At 41.3% G+C, this 18770-nt stretch overlaps 1 protein-coding gene across 2 annotated transcripts in view; it reads left to right on the forward strand.

Annotated features, from left to right (window-relative positions):
* Positions 1-14120, forward strand: part of PLCL2 (phospholipase C like 2) — a 200040-nt gene extending 185920 nt beyond the window's left edge. For both annotated transcript variants that reach the window (XM_025377645.1, XM_025377646.1), the window contains exon 6: positions 13247-14120. In XM_025377645.1, coding sequence (XP_025233430.1) covers positions 13247-13426 — 180 coding nt within the window. In that variant the 3' untranslated portion in view covers positions 13427-14120. The remainder of the gene's footprint in view (positions 1-13246) is intronic.
* The last annotated feature ends 4650 nt before the right edge of the window (positions 14121-18770 follow it).

Consider the following 18770-nt stretch of genomic DNA (forward strand, 5'->3'; position numbering starts at 1 on the left):
AACTGCCACAGTGCTTTAAAAAAAAAAACTGATGTTCCATTTTGCATTTCCTCAGCAGTGTTACAAGGGTTTCAGTTGCACCACATCCTTGTCGACACTTGGAATTGTCAGTTTTGTCATTCTAGTAAGTGGATGGGGGTTGAGCATCTTTGTGTGTATATGAGTTTTTAAAAATATATGACAGGCTCTGATGTGGTTTTCTTTATGTTTCTTCTGCTTGGGGTTCGTTGAGATTTTTAGATATGCGAATTTATAGTTTTTAACAAATTTGGAAACTTTTTGGTGATTCTTTCCTGAAATGTTTTTCTCTCTTACCCTTTCTACCATCTCCTTCTGTAACTCCAATTATATGTATAAATATACTGCTTGATATTATTATCCCACAATCACAGATGCTTATTCATTAGTTTTTAAGTATTTTCTGTGGTTTAAAAAAAATTTTTTTTTGGGACAGGATCTCACTCTTGCCCAGGCTGGAGTGCAGTAGCACAAACACTACTCATTGCAGCCTCAACCTTCTGAGCTGAAATGATCCTCTCATCTCAGCCTCCTGAGTAGCTGGGACCACAGGCACATGCTACCATGCCTGGATAATCTGTACATTTTTTGTTGAGACTAGTTTTGCCATGTTCCCCAGGTTGGTTTCAAACTCATGGCCTCAAACAATCCTCCCACCTCAGCCTCCCAATGTGTTGGAATTACCTTACTCAGCCATTTCCTTTTTGTTTTCCTTTTTAATTCTTGATATTTTTATTTCTATGGCTTCAAGCAATATTGCTATATTTTCAAGCAATACTTCTGTCTTCTGTAACATCTAATGTGCCATTAATCCTATTCAGTTTTATTTTTAATTTCAAATTCCTCATGTTTCTGTTCATGCTAGTCATATCCTCTACCTTCTTGAAGATATGTCATATATTCACAATAGCTGTTTTCCAACTCCTTCCTCTCTGCTTCTCAGCCCCTCATATTCTAGCCACTGTCGACTCCCTGAACTCCACACTGTGTCTTCTCACCCCAGTGGGACTGCAGGGCTCTGTTTGAGTTCCCCTTTCCTGCACTGCACCTGGAAACTGCAAGCAGTAAGCTGGACACAATTGTTTGTATTTCTTCTCTCAGGATCACTGTGTTGTACTATCTGAAAGTCATTGTTTTCTGCATTCTGTCTGGTTTTCTAATTGTATGCCAGCCACATTTCCAACTTTTCCTGGGTCATTTCTTTCTTCCCACCCTCTGCCCCATCTGCTACTCCATGAAACAGAGAGAATGTTCGCTCAGTTTTCATCTCTCTGGTTGGTTGTATTTGAGATAGAACTTTCAGGACTTTTATGACTTGCCAACATGACTTCTATGAGTTTTAGTTTATAGAATGATGTTATACCCTTTTTTTAGTTTGGTTGCTGTTTGTGGCTTTTTGCTTGGCTTTATTTTTGCTCATTTCATCAGGAATGTGGAATGGAAATTCTGTAATGCATTTTCAATCCACCAGCTTAATCAAGACTTCCTCTACCTTTATTTTCCAGTTGCCAAAATATTCACTGTACTGGTGGTAATTTTCACTGTGTCGATTGATTGCCACTCCTAAAATGGTAGAATCTCATACTAGAAGAGTCCTGTTTTCATTGGTCTGTTTTGGTTACCAAGAGTAGAAACTCTCTCTGGCCAGCTCACAGAGGAGTGGCCACAGATGCTGGCTGACACAAGGGATCATGAGAGGGACAGGGACCTCAGGGAACTTGGAGACCGGAAACTGCAGTCCAGCCTCATGACAATAGCAAGCTGTCGGAAAACCTGGCGGCCCCCAGGTAGCTGATCCTCTCTGTGGAACAGGGGTCTTTCTGCTTATCTTTCCGCCTCTTCTCCATTCTGCTGCTTCTGCTGGCTGGCTCATTCTGTTCACTCAGAGTTTCTACGGCTTTATAACTTTTTCTGGCCTTGGTCGGTTCTTTACCATACCTTCTCAGCATTTATTTCAAGTACTCAATCTATTTGTATTTCCTACCTCAGCCTAGCCTTTTAGCTCCAGACCAGTGGTCCTGATAAACCTCCTCTTGTATTAAGTGTCCTTGGATCAGGTTCTTTCCCTGCTTTAATCCACTTTGTCTAGGAAGGTATTGTCAGATAGCACAAAATATGGCTCCTTTTGGTGACTGTTTCAGTTGTCTATTGCTGTATAACAAACCACTACAAAACTAGTGGCTTAAAACAACGACTTCTTATTTCTTGTGATTCTGTGGGTTAGCTGGGCTCAGCCAGATGGTTTTCCTGCTCCATACAGTGTTAGCTGGGATCACTTAAGAGATTTTCTTCTGCTGGGAACTCAGCTTGGCCTGGAACATCCAAGAAGGCACTCACATGGCTGGATCTCACTGGGGTGGCTGGGATGGCTGGGCTTTTTTTATAGCATCTATATCATATCTTGGACTTGAATTAAGCTTGTTAGAGCCCAAGATGTTTTCCAGATGAATGGCTGCCAGGCTAGCTCTCCTGACCTGTGCCCCTGTACCATCAGAAACAAGACTATCAAAAACCCTGAAAGTAATTAGAGATTCATTCTCTTTAGGAACCTAAGACTTCTGCCAAAAAATAAATCAATAAAACAGATGGTTTTTGCACCTGGTAAGACATTTGTCTTGATTTTCTTCATTTTCACCTGAGGTACAGTGCTTATCTTGAAGACTTAAAAGACTGGCATTTGTTTCCTTTTTGAAGTTACCATGATAGTTGATGTATGACTCCTTTTATTGAGGCTCATATCTTTTAGTTGTTTTTATTTATTATAGGTAGAATATTATGTTGTCTCTTTTCCTGGAAAGCTATAATTGACTGAAAGCCATTTCTCTATTTAGTGTGTGAAAATGCCTCAGAATGGCTCAGAAAATCAAACTACAGTAGCATTTGTCATTAGTCCGGCTGTTCTTTCTGGTCCATTTGAAACACAGTAAAACCTCCAATATTGGGACCCCACTCATGTGGAGTTTGTGATTACTCAGCTAATGTTTGACTGTGTAAATGGTGTGCTTGGAAGATTAATAGTGCGAAGGAGGTGCTTACGTGTGCGCTATTTTCCCTGGTGTTTCCAAGGGCTCTTACACCCATGGCCCAGCCCCACTTGCCTCTCAGTGTCCCCTCGCTCTCTGCGTCCTCTCTTTACACAGCTGGGCCACCCTCCCCTGCCCTCTGGCCCTGGTCCCTGCCTGGAACCCTCTGCTGACACCCAAACTTCTGTGCTTAGGTCATGGCTCACCTCCACTGTCTGGAGATTCCAAAGGCTGCTCACCCTACCTCTGCCACCAGAGTTGCCAGCTCTGTGCCAGACGAGGCCACTGTCGTACTGCATGGTGGACTTTAGCCCTTCCCATGGCCAGGTCTGTAGCAGAGGGACATGCAGTCAAAGTCAGAACCTAGAATGCTTTGTAGCATAGAAATCATTCTGCTAAATGGTTGGGCTCCAGAGGTGCCATGTGTTGGAGTCACGGTCACTCCTCTGTGGCAGGCAGAATCAGCCCCTGGGCCTGCCGCCATCCTTTCCTGCCCTGAGTTTCCCCAACTCAGACACCGTCTCCTCCGTGGTGCTGCTGAGGAGCCCCCAACTCTCTGTCTTTGGTGAAGGAAACGTAAAATTGTTTATAAGGAGGAAGGCATTCATTCTGAATTTAAAAAATTGAATATTATATGTAAAATTACTAACTTTTGTACAAACCTCTGAGCACAGCCTTGGGAAAATTGGAGACTAACTGTAAAAGTGATGACAGCCCAAATATAGGCAAAAGGTATGGCAGGCAAAGGAAGCCGCATGGATAGTCAGATCCGTGCAGCCCACTGTCCTTGCATCATCAAGACACTGCCTCGAACCACAGAAACATCTCCTTGGACCCAGGAAAAACCAAGGGCAGGAGCTGTGCTTAGAGGGCTCTCCTTTCTGCTCCTGCACAGAATCCCTCATCCCCCTCCGGCAGCTTCTTTGCACCCTTTGGGGTGGAAGTCAGGGTGGAGGGAAGGCGGTCTTCCTGCTGTGGGGAGACAAGCTGATTTGCAGCTCATGTTCCATGCCCATCAAACATGTGAGTGCACATACAGGAAGCCAAAAGGACAGAAAACATCACTCACTCTTAGAATGAGCCTAACATCCTGTATAACAGCCTGTATCTTGTTGCTTTAGGTTTAGGTGACTCTGGTGATCAGGGAGTCTTTTTTCAACCATAAGGTTTGGTGAGACTTCAGTGGGAAGTGGGCCTGACCAAGCTAGGAGGCCTTCCTTAATTCTAATGAATGTGCCACAATCTCAGCCTCAAAAGAGCTCTTGAAAGGAGAACTGTCGATGTATAATCATGAGAGGCGATTTAGAATCCGTAGCCAAGACTCCTACAATCCATTCATTCTTTCTCCCCCCACCACAGACAGAGTCTTGCTCTGTCCCCCAGGCTGGAGTGCAGTGTGTGGTCTTGGCTCACGGCAACCTTCACCTCCTGGGTTCAAGTGATTCTCCTGCCTCAGCCTCCCGAGTAGCTGGGATTACAGTCACCCGCCACCATGCCCGGCTAATTTCTGTATTTTTAGTAGAGACAGGTTTCATCATGTTGGCCAGGCTGGTCTCGAACTCCTGACTTCAGGTGATCTGCCCACTTCAGCCTCCGAAAGTGCTGGGATTACAGGTGTGAGCCACCACACCCGTTTCATTCTTTTGTTCACTCATTCCTCATTCAACAAACACACATTGGAAATCCATATTTCTGTTTCTGCTTTTAATTACAGGAAGAGTGAATTGTCTACACAGTTTTTGATGTGCTGGGTACATGAAAAATGTGGACATTTCAACTTGCTTGCTTTAAAATATTGTATGCGGTCTGTGGGGTTCAACTCTCTATAGTTTTGGCCTCACAGTTTAGTTTATCCAACAGGAAAATAAAACAAACACACCAGAGAGAAAGGTGTGTGTGTTTCAGTGTGATTTGCTGTTCAGACTCTACCTGTAATCTCTCTAAACTCAGTGTCCTTTTTATGAAACGGGAATGGTAATAGCTCTTCCCCTGCATCCTGTCTTTGTGGAGCAGGTGGTATCAGTGAAGGTACCTAAATTCTGCTGGGTTCCTCTCTGTGTTCCCAAATAGATAAGAAAGCCAGGAATGAGGAGTATTTTCGTGCCTCAGACTCCCATAATGGTATGAGTACCCTCCTTCTTCTCCTCCCTCACACTGCATGTGACTTGGAAGAAAAGTGCCTGCTGGCCCCCAGGAAATGGCAAGTGCTAATCTTTGCTCTCTTCAACACCCAAGCATGTGGCCATTACACAGGTGGCAGAGGGCAGGGGAAGTCTTAGCTGCCACACTGGATCCCTCACCTCAGAAGTAAGACAACTGTTTTTCTCTAATAGATAGTTGGACAAAAGGACTTTGAAAACATTAGCCAGACGTAGAATCCCTGTTGTTTCGCCCCTACGTCTAAATAAAAGCAATGACTTGTACTTGCTAATTTTGGCTCCTAAAATGTAGCACTAACAGATGTGTCTTGAAATATTTTTAATATATTAAAAACTTGAACATCTTTTGTGGTCATACAGAAAGTATGGTGATTAGCCAGGGGTTGAGCACAGCTGGGGCGCGGTTCTGGCATTTGGAGCTGCCATCATTCTTTTCCTGGCTGCTGTGGCCTCTGTTCCAATCCCAGGTAAGCCACAGGCTCAGCCAGAAAAAGCATGGTCACGCCAGACTTGCAGCAAGAGCCGCTGGGATCCAGCCACTGCCCTTAGTTACATATTTTAAAGATTACTAAGTAAGAACCTTAAATATTTTGACCTAAGGTTGTTAAAAACTCTTTCAAGATGAAAACTAAATAGAATAAGTTAAAAAAATTCAAACCAGAATGTGTGAAATCAAATGACATTTGAGTTGTTCAGCTGAAAACATTGCAAAGCCAGCTTTGTGGAAGGAGTCTTCAAAACCAGACACCCTGTGTCAGTGGGTGGCAGTGTTTTAAGTAACCTTTGCTCTTTTCAAGTCTTTTGAATCTATGAAATATGAACACTACTACAACAAACACCCCCACCTCTTTCAGATTTTTTTTTTTCTTTTGAGACAGAGTTTTGTTCTTGTTGCCCAGGCTGGAGTGTAATGGCACAGTCTTGGCTCACTGCAACTTCCGCCTCCTGGGTTCAAGCAATTCTTATGCCTCAGCCTCCCAAGTAGCTGGGTTTACAGGTGCCCACTACCATGCCCAGCCAATTTTTTTGTATTTGTAGTAGAGACAAGGTTTCACCATGTACTCCTGACCTGAGGTGATCTGCCTGCCTTGGCCTCCCAAAGTGCTGGGATTACAGGCATGAGCCACCATGCCTGGCCAGAATTGTTCTTCACTCATGCTACGTGCCTTACCTCCAAGACATCTTAAACATGTATTTTTAGACACATAGAACAAACTAAAAGTGATGTGGACAAAGTTCAGCAGCTTCTCAAGCCCAGATTTATTGCCTTTGGGAGTCCTTTGTGTCTTGGCTTGGTAATGTCCAAAGGCCTGTTGTGTTCAAGATACCATGATGACTTCTCTGAAGCTGAGAAATGTAAGATTCAACCAGATAAAGAATTCTGCTATTACCACATTAATTACCGTATGCCATCTGGGGATTTTTGTTTTTAAATACCCTGTCATCATGTGGTAGATCTATATATGCTGACATGGAAAGATCACTAAGACATAACTTTCCATGAAGAAAAAGGGAAACCAAAGAACAATATAGATTGCTTGATTGTATTTACATTAAAAGTAAAATAAGATAACTATTTGTAATATACATATAATGCCAAGAAAAAGACAAAACTCGTTGTTTAGGGGGCAGCTGTGAGATTAAAGGGGAGACTTTCACATTTTACTTTAATTACATTACTTTAATTGCATTCAACAGAAGGTTATGGAGCCCTTACTCTGTACCTGGCACTGTTCTAGGCTCTGAGGATTCAGCATTGATCAGAAGACAAAAATTCCTGTCCTCGTGAAGTTTACATTTAGTGGAAGAGACAGACAATAAACCAAGCAGTAGAGTAAGGCAATAAGTATTATGCAAAAAGCAAGGCAGGGAAGCAGTAAGGAGAATTATGGACAGGAAGTGAGAGTTCTAATTAGACAAGATGGGGCTGTCAGAGAGGGCGCTGCTGTGAAGAGGGCATCAGAGTCAAGATGGCATCAAGGGGAGGGGAGGGAGCTAGCCAGGTGCATTTCTGTGGCAAGGGCATTCCCTGCAGAGGGAACAATGAGTGCAAAGACATTGAGGCTGGACTAAAGAGGACCTGACGCGTTTGAGGAACATTTAGGAGCGTACTATATCAGAGGCTGGGTGAACAATACAGGGTGGGTGGGTGGGTGAAGGAAGTCAGATGAGGCTGTGGGCAAGGACTTTGACTCTCACTCTGAGTTATTTGGGGAGCTGCTGAAGAGTTTTAAACAGAGAGGAAGGGATGTCCTGTGTTTTAATTTGAGCTCTCTGGCTGTCATGTTGAAAATGGAGAGGGAAGACCAGTCAGAATAAACTCCAAGAAAGATTATGGTGGCTTAAACCACAATGGTGGCAGTGAAGATGGTAAGAACTGGTGAGAAACTTTATATATATGTTTTGAAGATTATGACAATAAGACCTACTGACAGGTGGGATGATATATGGAAGAAAAAGGGAAGAGTAAATAATGACACCAGGGTTCTTGGTCCAGGTCAAGAATGGGGTTGCTTTGACTGAAGAGTAGCTGGTAGTAGGAGTAGTAGCAGGATATCAGAAACTCAACTGGACATGTGATGTCCAAAGAATGATGCCTAGATAGGCATTTTGGTAGGTACTAATTGTTATTAATAAAAATAATAAGAGCATACATCAATGAAATTAAAAACAGAAAATGCATAGAGAAAAATCAATAAAACCAAAAGCCACTCCTTTGAAAACCTTATTAAAATCAGTAAGTCTTTAGTCAAGCTAACTAAGAAAAAAGATGATACAAATTACTAATGTCAGAAATGAAATAAAGGATATCACAACAGATTTTATGGACACTAAAAGGATAATGAAGGAATATGATGAACAATTCTATACCCACAAACTTGAAAACCTAGATGACATAGGCCAATTCCTTGAAAGGTAAAATCTGCCAAAACTCACATAAGAAGAAATAGGCAATCTGAATAATTCTATATCTATTAAGGAAATCGAATCAATAATTAATAAGCCTCCAAAACAGAAAGCACCAACCCGGATAGGTTTACTGGTTTCTACTAAACATTTAAAGAAGAAATGATACCAATACTCTACAGTCTCTTCCAGAAAATAGAAGCAGAGTGAATACTTCCTAACTCATTCTACCAGGCCAGTTTTATCCTAATACCAAACCAAAGACATTACAAGAAAAGAAAACAAAGACCAGTATCTCTCATCAACAGAGATGCAAAAATCCTTAACACACTATTAACAATTAAAATCCAAAAATGAATAAAAAGAATTATTCACCATGATCAAAAGGGATTTATACTGGGTATACAAGGCTGATTTAACTTTTGAAAAATCAACTAATGTCATTCATCATATCAACAGGCTAAAGAAGAAAAAGCTCATGGTTATATCAGTAGATGCAGAAAAAACATTTAACAAAATTCAACACCCATTCATGATAAAAATTCTCAGTGAACTAGGAATAGAGAGGACCTTACTCAACTTGATAAGGAACATCTACAAAAATCATACTGCTTACATCGTATTTAAAGGTAAGAAACTCAAAGCAATCCTGATAAGATTAGGGACAAAGCAAGGATGTTCTCTGACACCAGTGCTTTCAACATTGACCTGGAAGTCCAGTCCTAACTAATGCAGTAAGACAAGAAAAGAAAATAAAAGGTATATATCTTGAGAAGGAAGAAATAAAACTGTCTTTGTTCACAGATGATATAATCATCTATGTAGAAAATCCAAAAGAATTGACAAAAAAAATCTCCTGGAACAATATAATAAGCAATTATGGCAGGGTTGCAGGATACAAGGTTAATATACAAAAATCAATTGGTTTCTTTTTTTAAGAAAAAAAATTTTGAGACAGGGTCTCACTCTGTCACCCAGGCTGGAGTATACTGGCATGATCATGGCTCACTACAGCTTTGACCTCCCTGGGCTCAGGTGATCCTCACACCTCAGCCTCACAAGTAGCTGGTACTTCAGGTGCACACCAACATACCCGGCTAATTTTTGTACTTTTTTGTAGAGATGGGGTTTTGCCATGTCGCCCAGGCTAGTCTTGAACTCCTGAGGCTCATGTCTTAGCCTCCCAAAGTGCTGGGATTACAGGCATGAGCCACCACACCCAGCCAATTTATTTCTTATATACCAGCAAAGAACAGGTGGAATTCAAAATTAAAACACATGACCATTTACATTAGAACCCCCAGAAATAAAATACTTAGGTATTAATCTAACAACATATATATGACTTATATGAGGAAAACTATAAAACACTTGTGAAAGATATCAAAGAATTAAGTTAATGGAGAGATATTCCATATTCATGGATAGGAAGACTTAATATTCTCAAGGTATCAGTTCTTCCCAACTTGATATATAGATTCAACATAATCTCAATCAAAATTCCAGCAAGCATAAAATTAAATAAATCAACCAAGTTATTTTGTGGATATTGACAAACTGATTCTAAAGTTTAAAGAGAGAAGCAAAAGACCCAGAATAGTCAACACAATATTAAAGGAGAGAATAAAGTCAGAGGACTGACTTTATCTGTCTTTAAGACTTACTGCAGAGCTACAGGAAATAAAACAGTGTGAAAAGAATAGACAAATAGATCAGCAGAACAGGATAGAAGAGCCCAGAAATAGACCCACATAAAATAGTTAATCGATCTTTGGCAAAGGGGCAAAGGCAATACAGTGGAATAGAGACTTCATCTTTTCAACAAATCATTCCGGAAAAACTGGACATCCACATGAAAAATTCAGTCTAGGCACAAATCTTACACCCTTCACAAGAATTAACTCAAAATAGATCATAGACATAAATATAAAACACAAAACTATAGAATTCCTAGAAGATAACACAGGATAAAATCTAGGTGACCTTGGATATGGCAGTGATTTTTCAGATACACCACCATAGACAATCCATTAAAGAAACAATGGGTAAGTTGGACTTCCTTAAAATTTAAAACTTCTGCTCTGTAAAAGACAATGTCAAGAGAATGAGAAGAGAAGCCACAGTCTGGGAGAAAATATTTGCAAAGGACACACCTGATAAAGTACTGTTTTCCAAAATATGCAACGAACTCTTAAAACTCAACAGTAAGGAAACAACCTGATTAAAACCTGGGCAAAAGTCTGAACAGTCACCTCACCAAAGAGGATATACAAATGGAAAATATATTAGCACCACATGTCACTAGGGAATTGTATGTTAAAATAACAATGAGATACTAATACACATCTATTACAGTAGCCAAAATACAAAACTAACATCACCAAATGCTGGTGAGGATGTGAAACAACAGGAATTTTCATTTATGCTGGTGGGAATGCTAAAAGGTGCAGACAATTTGTCAGAAACTGTCAAACTGTCTGTAGTTCTTACAGAACTAAACATACTCTTATCATATGATCCAGTGATCATACCCCTTGGAATGTACCTAAACGAATTGAAAACTTATGTCCACACAAAAATCTGCATACAGATGCTTATAGCAGAGTTATTTTTAATTGCCAAAATTTGGAAGCAGCAAAGATGTCCTGCAGTAAATGAATGGATAAATAAACTGCAGTGCATCCAGACAATGGAATATTATTCAGCACTAAAAAGATATGAGCTATCAAGCCATGAGACGACATAGAGGAAATTTAAATACATATTACTGAGCGAAAGAAGCCAATCCAAAAAGGCTACACACTGTGATTCCAACTATATGACATTGTCAAAAAGGCAGAACTGTGGAGACAATAAAAAGATCAGTGGTTGCCAGGGGTTGGGAGTGGGGAAGGATGACTAGCAAAGCACAGAGGAATTTTAGGGTGATGGAACTATTCTGCATGATCCTATAAAGGTAGATAGATGTTGTTATACATTTTTCAAAACCCATGGAATATACAAAACCAAGGGTGAACCCTCATTTAAGCAATAGACTTGAGGGGATGTGGCAACATAGGTTCGTTGATTGTAACAAGTATACCACCGTGGTGCGGGTTGTGGCTATTGGAGAAGGTTTGCATAGGGAGGGAGCGTAAGGGAACTCTGTAGTTTCTGCTCTGTTTTGCTGTGAACCTAAAACTGTCCTAAAAATTAAAGTTTATTAATTTTAAAAATAATAATATTTGGAGTTTTAAAACACAAATCAAAGACTAGTTACAGTCTATTAAGGCTGTGAATGTATGTAGCAATTCTGCTTGTGAAGGGAAATACACTATTTAACATGAAATTATACTCCTGACACAATATGCTATATATACAGGAACCTCATAACTAGTAAATTTTCAACATGTGAGTTCAGTGACTAGTAAGAATGAATAAAAATGAAGCTCCTTTAGTTAATCTAAGCAAGGGAACATCTATTTATAGTTACTAATTAAAGGACTCTAAAGCAGGAAAACCATGCATGATAAGTGGTAAGCAGCAAACTTCTGTGGATTTGGGCCTCATGATGGTTTAAAATTGCCTTGCAATTTGATCTCACCAGTGGTTGACATTTGACTATAGTCCATTTGCCAGCCAAGGTAAGTCCCTACCCATTGCTGTCTGTAGCTGGCCCCAAGCTCTTGCTGGACAGGAATGCCTTAAAGGGAACGCACACTGGGAGGCAGTTCAGAAAGAGGGAAATGAGGAGGAGGTGTAAGTAGGACAAAGAAGAGTCAAACTACAGAGGAATCATAAAATAATAGAATAAATTGAGAACCCAAGGGGATGGAAAAAAATAGCAACCAAGGAGAATAAGAAAGAAGAAAAGGTAATAGTGTCAGTAGAAAAAACTGTTAGTGGAAGGCAGGTTAAACTTGGAAGGAAAAATGAACAAAAAAGCAAAGTAGGAGTGTTGGAATTTACAACAATAGAGCACCACATCATCTCTTCTGCTCAATAATTTTGGAATTGTTGGCTGATGCATTAGCCCAGTGTTTCTCAACTGGGGGTATCTCACCCTCCCACTCAAGAGACAGTTATCAATGTCTGCAAACATTAGGGTGTGCTAAGGGTGCTGCTCAATATCTGAAAATACACAAGACAGCTCCCCACCTCCAAGGAATTCTCTGATCCAAAATGTCAAGAACAAAGAGGGTGACAAACTGCGTTGGCCCATTGTCAGCACCAGTTCCAGACTCCAAGTGACTGTGCTTCAATTCACCCACTGTTTTCTGACCTATATCGTGTTATACTGCATACAGATCAAGTTGATGGTCAGACCTCAGCAAAGAAATTAAAATTTGGCTGATAAATATATCCTGAGTAAAGAATCCTTTGCTTCACTCTTTCTTTCAGCAACTGCTCAGTGAGGACCTGCTGTGTGCCCACGGCTGTCAGCACTTACCAAAGGCTGTGTGGGCTTCAGAGATGGAGAACAGATTAGTGGTTCTTCAGAGATGGAGAACAGATCAGTGGTTGCCAGGGTTTAGGGATGGTGGAGAGGAGGGAGTGGGTGTGACTTCCCAGTGGTGGTGGCGCAGTACTGTGCCTTGGTTGCCATGGTGGTTACGTGAACCCACACGTGATGAAGTCACACAGAAGCGTAGGCACACGTTGTACCCCTGTCAGCATCTTGGTTTTGACATTGTGCTATAGTTATGTAAGACATAACCACTGCGGGAAATTTGGGGAAGGGTACACAAGACCTCTCTGTACTACACTTGTATCCTTCTGTGAATTCAAACATTTCAAAATAAAAAGTTTTTTTTTTTGTTCAAACCTTAAAAGGGAAAAGACAAGACTGGCCAAACAACGAATGAAAGATGTAATTCTAACCAGGACAGACAGGAATAGTCCATGCACACAGAACCCCATGCAGATCTATAAATAGAAAGGGCCAGAAAAGCAGCATACTCTTGGAGTATGGTATTGAAACTGGGAAAACAAACTCACTTTTTATTAAAATTGACCTATTCAGATGCAGTGCCAATAAGAAATAATTATGCCCTCTTGTGGAATCAAAATACTTATATTTCAGTGAAAGGTATGTATTGTTGAAGTCTAACACTAAGTTATGTCATATCTAATACTGTTTAATTGCATGTTTTGTTATAGGGACAAGCAGATCTTTTGAAATATGCTAAGAATGAGACTTTGGAGAACCTGAAACAAATCCATTTTGCTGCTGTTTCATGTGGACTGAATAAACCGGGCACCGAAAATGCTGATGTCCAGAAGCCACGCCGGAGCTTGGAAGTCATACCTGAAAAAGCGAATGATGAAACTGGAGAATGAGGAAACTTACAATAAATCATTATGGAGTTTATAACTCTAGGACCAATTGTAGTCAGATGGGACATTTGCTTTGCACTCGCTAATGAGAATAATATTCGGGATTTTAAAGCACAACTGGAATAGCTAATTACAGTCTATTAAAACTGTGAATGTATGTAGCAATCCTGCGTGTGAAGGCAAATAAACTCTACAGCAAGCAATTATATTGCTGGCCAAAATATGCTATATTTGTATACAAAGACATTCTAACTCAGTTCCAGTATGAAGAACAGATTATTCACTCTAGCTCCATTGAGAAACATTTTCCTAAGTGAAAACAATTTCTTAAGATGGAAATGGATTGGATTGTCAAATTATTATTTATTGGAGAAAAAACCTGATCTACGCATTTTTACTTATGTGGGGTTGCCAGAGTATCTGGGTTCTAGATGATTTTGGTGGCATGCTTGCTGAGCCATAATTACTAAGGAGAATGTAAGTGGACAGGTTCCCTGAATCCCCGGGGTCCTTGGAGAGCCATCGAGGAGAATGTGCAATTGGACTGAAGCTCCCTGGCTGAAGACACATGCCGAATCAGCACATGGGTAGAGATGATGTAAAAGCAACAAATCTGGAAACAATACATTGTAAATAGTTTTTCATTGTATGAAGTAGTGTTCACATTAAAAAGATGTTTTATGATATTTCTCCAATAGCAGTACATGTGTTTAATGAAGCCTTAACTTTTAAGATTTCTGGTTCAAAATATTCTACTCTTAAGTGTGGCCACTTACTTGTTGAACAGCTTTGTCAAAAATAAGTTGCTTGTCTGGGCTGACCTTATTTTGCTTTTGGTAAGGTTTCAACAGCTTTAAGCAACAGCAGCTGACTGTAAAGTGAACTGAGATACCCACAGCTGCCCTCTTGATGCTTCTGAATCAGGTCTGTAGTGATGTGCGCCTCAGAATCTGGCAAATAGGAAGTCAAAAGCAGTTACAGGGCAGGAGCAGGTGTAGCTTTCCTCCAGTTCTACTGGCAGCAGATTCCTTCAATTTATGTTTGTCTAAGAAAATATCTGTTTTTCCTTCACTTTTGAAAGATAATTTTGAGCCAGCTGAGTTTTTAATCCAAGCTTTTATTTTCCAAATCAGTGAAACTTCATGCTTTCAAGATACTGAACACGGCTGCCTAATTACTGCTTCTCCCAAACCAAAACTGCTTTCAAATTTTGGAAGGGTCAATATTTACTCTAAATCTTCAACAGTCCCTTCTTTTCTATTCAGCGACTCAGGTATGTGAGCCAGATAAGTGTATGTAATCTTCAGCTGAGTATCTTATTAGTGATTTCCTCACAGTTCAAGAGATGCTCAGGAGCTGATGTTGCTCATTTGTTTCTGCCCAGGCTCCTCAGCATCCTCTTAAACAATGCTTTGCTCAGTTGTCTTGTCATTTGCATTCTAATAATGTGCTTAAGTTAAGGTGTCCATCTCCACTGCCCTTCTCTGGATATAATTTGTTAGAAAATAAGCCTGTTACTTGGATAGTGGTGCTGTTCCCTGCGCACCCAGCTAACCACCAGCCAGTAGCTTAGGCTCTTAGCCCAGAAACGAACTCTACAAGGGGTAAAAATGAATAGGAAATAGCAGAGAATTAAAAGTAAACTTATAGAATGAGAAATGAAATAATGTGTAACCTAGATTATTGTTAAAAATACTTAAACTTAGCTGGTAAGTAAATAGCAATATTCAATTTAAAGTGAAAAATCCAGAAGTCATGAAAAATGTCTTTTAAAGAATAATGAAATTGAAAAAAAATTTACATGTCTAGTAATGACAGGCATTATCTAATATGTGACTTGAATAACTTTGACAGCAAAACACATGTAATTTATTGTAGTTTATACAGGCTTAGAATCAATTTTAAAATTGAAGGAGTATGAGAGAACATTCAGTCTTACACTTTCTTTTTCAGATGCCAAAGTTGCAGATAAAAATAAAATGCATTGCCTGATGTCAAAAAGTCTGTTAGGGGTAGTGTTGGTGCTGAACCCAGCCCAGGGTTTGCTCCACCTTTCCATGATAAAATGTCAACCTTCTTTTGACCCATTTCATCAGAGAAATGAGCCAGGTGATGGGAATAGCAGGCATGCCTGCGGGGAGTTGTTCCCAGAGCTGCAGCGTTTCTCCTGTTTATCTAGTAACTGCACCATCCTTCCTGAGGATGACTCCTATCAGCAGAGCACAAATTCACGGCCAGTTGAGCTATTCTGTTCTTTTTTTCCCATTCATATGGAAACAGAAAACATTCATTAAACTGGCAAGGGCCAAGGTTGTGATTTCTGGACCTCTATAAACAGCTTTTTCTTACAAAGGACTGGTCCACTCTGGATTGAACCTGAGGAGGCCTTGTTATAACCCCACAGGTCAAATAAAAGTGAGATCCCTGCTCCTGGGTTGCATAAGTTGTGGTGACAGCAGGGGTAACATGTTTGCTTCCTCCCGTTATCTGCATTCCTTAAATGGGCGTGGGGGCACCCATTTAAGTTACTCATTGTAAATACCAGTAATTCCTTGTGAATTTGACTAATGCTTACATAGGGCACATTATAGACACACACACACACACACACACACACACACACACACACTGCATTATTCCCAATTAGGAGGAATATATACAGTCAGAGGTAGCATGAAAACAACTGGTAAATCTCTGCTGAGGGCACAGGAAAATTCAGAGTTGGACAAAAATGCACAGAAATCATGGAAAACACCTGGTCAATTCAGTAGGAAATGAAACGTCACACTGGCAAGCCCAGTGTCACGTTTCCAGCAGTTGTGTTGATGTCAGTCCCACAGGGTAAATCCTGAGGCCTCTAGGAACACACTAAGTACATTCTGCTTCCTCTTTGCACATACATATTCAATGTATCCTTTCAGCTACTTAAAGTCTTGTAGACATTGGTCTATTTTCTGCCCTTAGCAGGCATGGCTTCTAAACAATGGGAAAGAAGCCATCTGAACACAAATGCTTACCATCTCCGGGTGGGTGTGACCCAGGAACCAGGGCAAGGAGCAGAGTTCTTAGGCCTGGTGGTGGGCAGCCCCTAAGGAGGCTGCTTTTCCTCACCTACATGGAGTTGGGCTATGAAGCACTGAATGGGGAAAGTCATCCAGCTTGCAAATGTTTCCACATGCAGTCTTTGCCATGTGGCCTCATTTAGTATGTTGAGGTACTTTGAATTTGTTGAATCTTCAATCAAGCGTTTTAAAAAGTTATAAATGCAAATTTAGTGCGGTTACAGCTTAGTTCTGATTTACCCATCCAATGAGGAAGAACGCCCAAGCTGGATGTATCTGTCCACAGGTTCAGTGGCTGCTCTTGTCTCGGCCAATATTTGCTACGAACAGACCTAACATTTGCTGTCAGTTGTAAGAATTTTCTATTTCTAATATTTGACAGTGGGACTCTTTGTTGGAGCTGTGTGCCAAGGACTGTGTCCAAGACACTTTGCACATATCATTTCATCTTCTCAACAACTGGCAAAGTATTTGTCTGATGTTACAGATGAAGAAATGAAGACTTTAGACAGGTTAGTTAACTAAGGCCATAGAGTGCTCAAGTCAGGATTTAAACTCAGCTTTGCTTGCTCCAAAACCTATATTCCCAACCATTCTTTTGAATTCTAGATATATATGTATCACCTCTAAACTACAAGTTGGGTACTATCTTGTAAAATGAGGCAGTTGGCATTTTCTTCTTCTTCTTTTTTTTTTTTTGAAACAGAGTCTTGCTCTGTTGCATAGGCTAGAGTGCAGTGGTGCAGTCTCGGCTCACTACAACTCTTGCCTCTCAGGTTTGAGTGATTCTCCTGCCTCAGCCTCCCGAGTAGCCGGGACTACAGGCATGCACCACTACACCCTGCTGATTTTTGTATTTTTAGTAGAGACAGGGTTTCACCATGTTGGCCAGGCTGATCTTGAACTCCTGAACTCAAGTGATCCACCCACCTCGGCCTCCCAAAGTGCTGGGATTACAGGCGTGAGCCACCGCGCCCAGCCTTATTCTTCTTTAATGTGATACATGGACTCTCTAGAAGCCACTGAGACTCTGATTTTATTTAGCATATTTTAGACACCAGGGATTCACTCTGGACAAAAACAGGCATGGTCCCAGCCCCCATGGAACTCACAGTGTAACTGGGAAGAGAGAGACATTTATCCAAATAATTCCAAAGATATAGGTGCAATTAAAACTATGGAAAGTGCTATGAAGAGGCCTCACTGAGAGGCTACCTGGGTTCCATCCCATCACTTCCTAGCTGAGTGCTGAGGGGAGGTGTGCTTAACCTACCTTACCTCTGTAATTGTGGAAGTATTTTGTTTAGTGCTGCTTTCCCATACAGGGGTCTTATGAGTTGTTTGTAAAGCACTTAGACCAGCTCCCAGTTCGCAGTGGACTTGTTGTAATGTTGCCATTCGTTATTGATAGGTGGGAACATGAGGGTGTTTAACGGGGCCTCACCACTCTTGAGAAGATGGAGGGAGTATTTACTGCTCTGTAACACAACCCCTAAAACCTGAAACAGTCATTTGTTCTCATGTCTGGGGCTTTGTGAGTTGACCGGGCTCATCTCAGTTTTCTTACTTGGGGTCTCTTGTGTAGGCACTGGCAGATGTTAGCAGGGGCTTTGGCTATGTGACTGGGCTGAACTGCCGGCTGGCTCACTAGCTGGCACAGCCACCGCAGGGAGCTCGGCTGGGGCTGTGAACCAGGGCATCTGCACAGGTCTCTCCATGTGGCTTGGACTCCTCACTGCATCTTGGACATTGCGTTCCGAGAGGGATTGTCCCAAGGGCAAGCATTCCAAAGACCAACATGGACGCTGCTCTTCTTCCTGAGGCTCCTGGAGGCCTATCTTCAGAAGCCTCAGCATGTCCCTGAGGCTACATCCTATTGTTTAGGCAAGTCACTAGGTCCTGCCCAGGTCCAAGGAGGTGGAGAACTCAACCAGGGGGTGGCAAGGTCACATTGTGGAAGATGATATGGGATAGGAGATGTTAAGACTATTTTTGGAAAATACAGTCTACTGTGGAAGCTTCCCTGAGAAAGCGGTATTTGAGCTGAGACCTGAAAGCAAAGACGCTCTCTCTACTTGCCCCACCCCAAAGAAAAGGGTCAGCAGCTGGGGATAGAAGAGTGGAAAGCAATTCAGGCAATTTAGACCAAGAGCCCAGCATTCTGCAAAGGCCAGTGGCAGGAGGGAGCGCAGCCTTGCTTGAGGACCTGAAAGGACAGTGAGACTGGGGTGCAGAGAAGGAAAAGGAAAGGGTGTGGAGTGAGTGGCAAGGGCACGGGGGCCTCT

Source organism: Theropithecus gelada, chromosome 2 (genome assembly GCF_003255815.1).
Source record: "Theropithecus gelada isolate Dixy chromosome 2, Tgel_1.0, whole genome shotgun sequence".
Lineage (NCBI taxonomy): Eukaryota > Metazoa > Chordata > Mammalia > Primates > Cercopithecidae > Theropithecus > Theropithecus gelada.